Source organism: Perognathus longimembris, chromosome 12 (genome assembly GCF_023159225.1).
Source record: "Perognathus longimembris pacificus isolate PPM17 chromosome 12, ASM2315922v1, whole genome shotgun sequence".
Classification (NCBI taxonomy): domain Eukaryota; kingdom Metazoa; phylum Chordata; class Mammalia; order Rodentia; family Heteromyidae; genus Perognathus; species Perognathus longimembris.
In genome coordinates this window covers 14,539,789-14,540,946 of record NC_063172.1, presented here as the reverse complement: position 1 = coordinate 14,540,946, position 1,158 = coordinate 14,539,789, and the positions used below count along the sequence as shown (strand labels likewise).

Sequence of the window (1,158 nt, the reverse complement as noted above, 5' to 3'; positions counted from 1 at the left end):
GGTCAGAGGTGATTCTTCTTCACATGAGCCTAGGCTCTCCTTATTTAGTGTTATATACAAAGTAAACACTCTGTTACTATCAGCACTGAAAGACCTGGATGATTTTAAACATTGAAGGAGAGAAAGAGAAAAGCAATGGACAAGATCTGCCTTGGTTCCAGAATTTGACCTGATTTCCATTGTCTTTTACTTTTCTTTCCATCAGCAAAGTCACTTCATGAATTTGCATGTTCCTGCCTCTTCTAAGCTTAAAGGCTTAGTTAAAGGAGCTACTGTCTTCAGTTTGAGAGTCTGAAACAGCTTGGATCCTAGTGTAGTTTTGAAATGAATTCTGCTGATCCATGAGCATGAGCAGTCAATCCATTTTCTGCCTTCTTCATTTTTTTTTTTTCATCAGTGTTTTACGGTTTTTGTTGCAGAGGTCTTTCAATTTTTGGTTAATTTAATTCACAACTTTTTTGAAGGGACTGTTAATTGAATTGATTTCTTGATCTATTTTTCAGGCTATTCATTATTGGTATAGTATAGTTTTTCTAACTACTGATTTTTGTATGTTTATTTTATATCCTGTTGCAGTGACAATGTATTGGAACTAGAATGGTTTTTTTTGTGAGATATTTAGAGTTTAAAATATAGAATCATATCATCTGCAAAGAAGTATATTTGATTTTTTCCTGAAAAAGAGTGGGAAAGGCACCACTTAAGGTCCTGCTGCGTGAGCCATTGACATACGTGTTTGGGGCTGGAGACCACCTGGGTTCTTGGGAGGCAGTGGCCCGAGTAAGAAAACGTAGAATGCCTCTGGTGACAAGGCGACTGAGAGATCCCGACATAAATCCTTGCTTGCTGGAATCTGATGCTTCTACAAGATGTATGGATGAAAATAACTATGACAAGGAGAGGTGTTCCACTTACTTCTTTTTTTAAATTTAATTTATTTATTCATTGAACACAAATTTTTTTGACAAGGTGTTGTGCAAAAAGGGTACATATTAGGGAGTGTGTACATTTCTTGTGATATCTTACGCCCTGTTTTTCTTTCCCTTCTCTAGGTCAGGTAGACATATATACAATACACAATGTATCAAGAACATATACAGTAGCCACGTGGCCAAGCCCAAGAAAATTCGCCTAGGGCTTTAAATGTAATGTCCATAT

The 1,158-nt window shown here is 36.6% G+C and overlaps 1 protein-coding gene across 1 annotated transcript; it reads left to right on the top strand.

Annotated features, from left to right (window-relative positions):
* The first annotated feature begins 759 nt into the window (after positions 1-759).
* LOC125360581 (coiled-coil-helix-coiled-coil-helix domain-containing protein 7-like) lies at positions 760-927 on the top strand. The gene has a single exon (XM_048358639.1). It carries the CDS (start codon positions 796-798, stop codon positions 925-927), a length of 132 nt encoding a protein of 43 aa, XP_048214596.1. The 5' UTR covers positions 760-795.
* Positions 928-1,158: the final 231 nt, after the last annotated feature.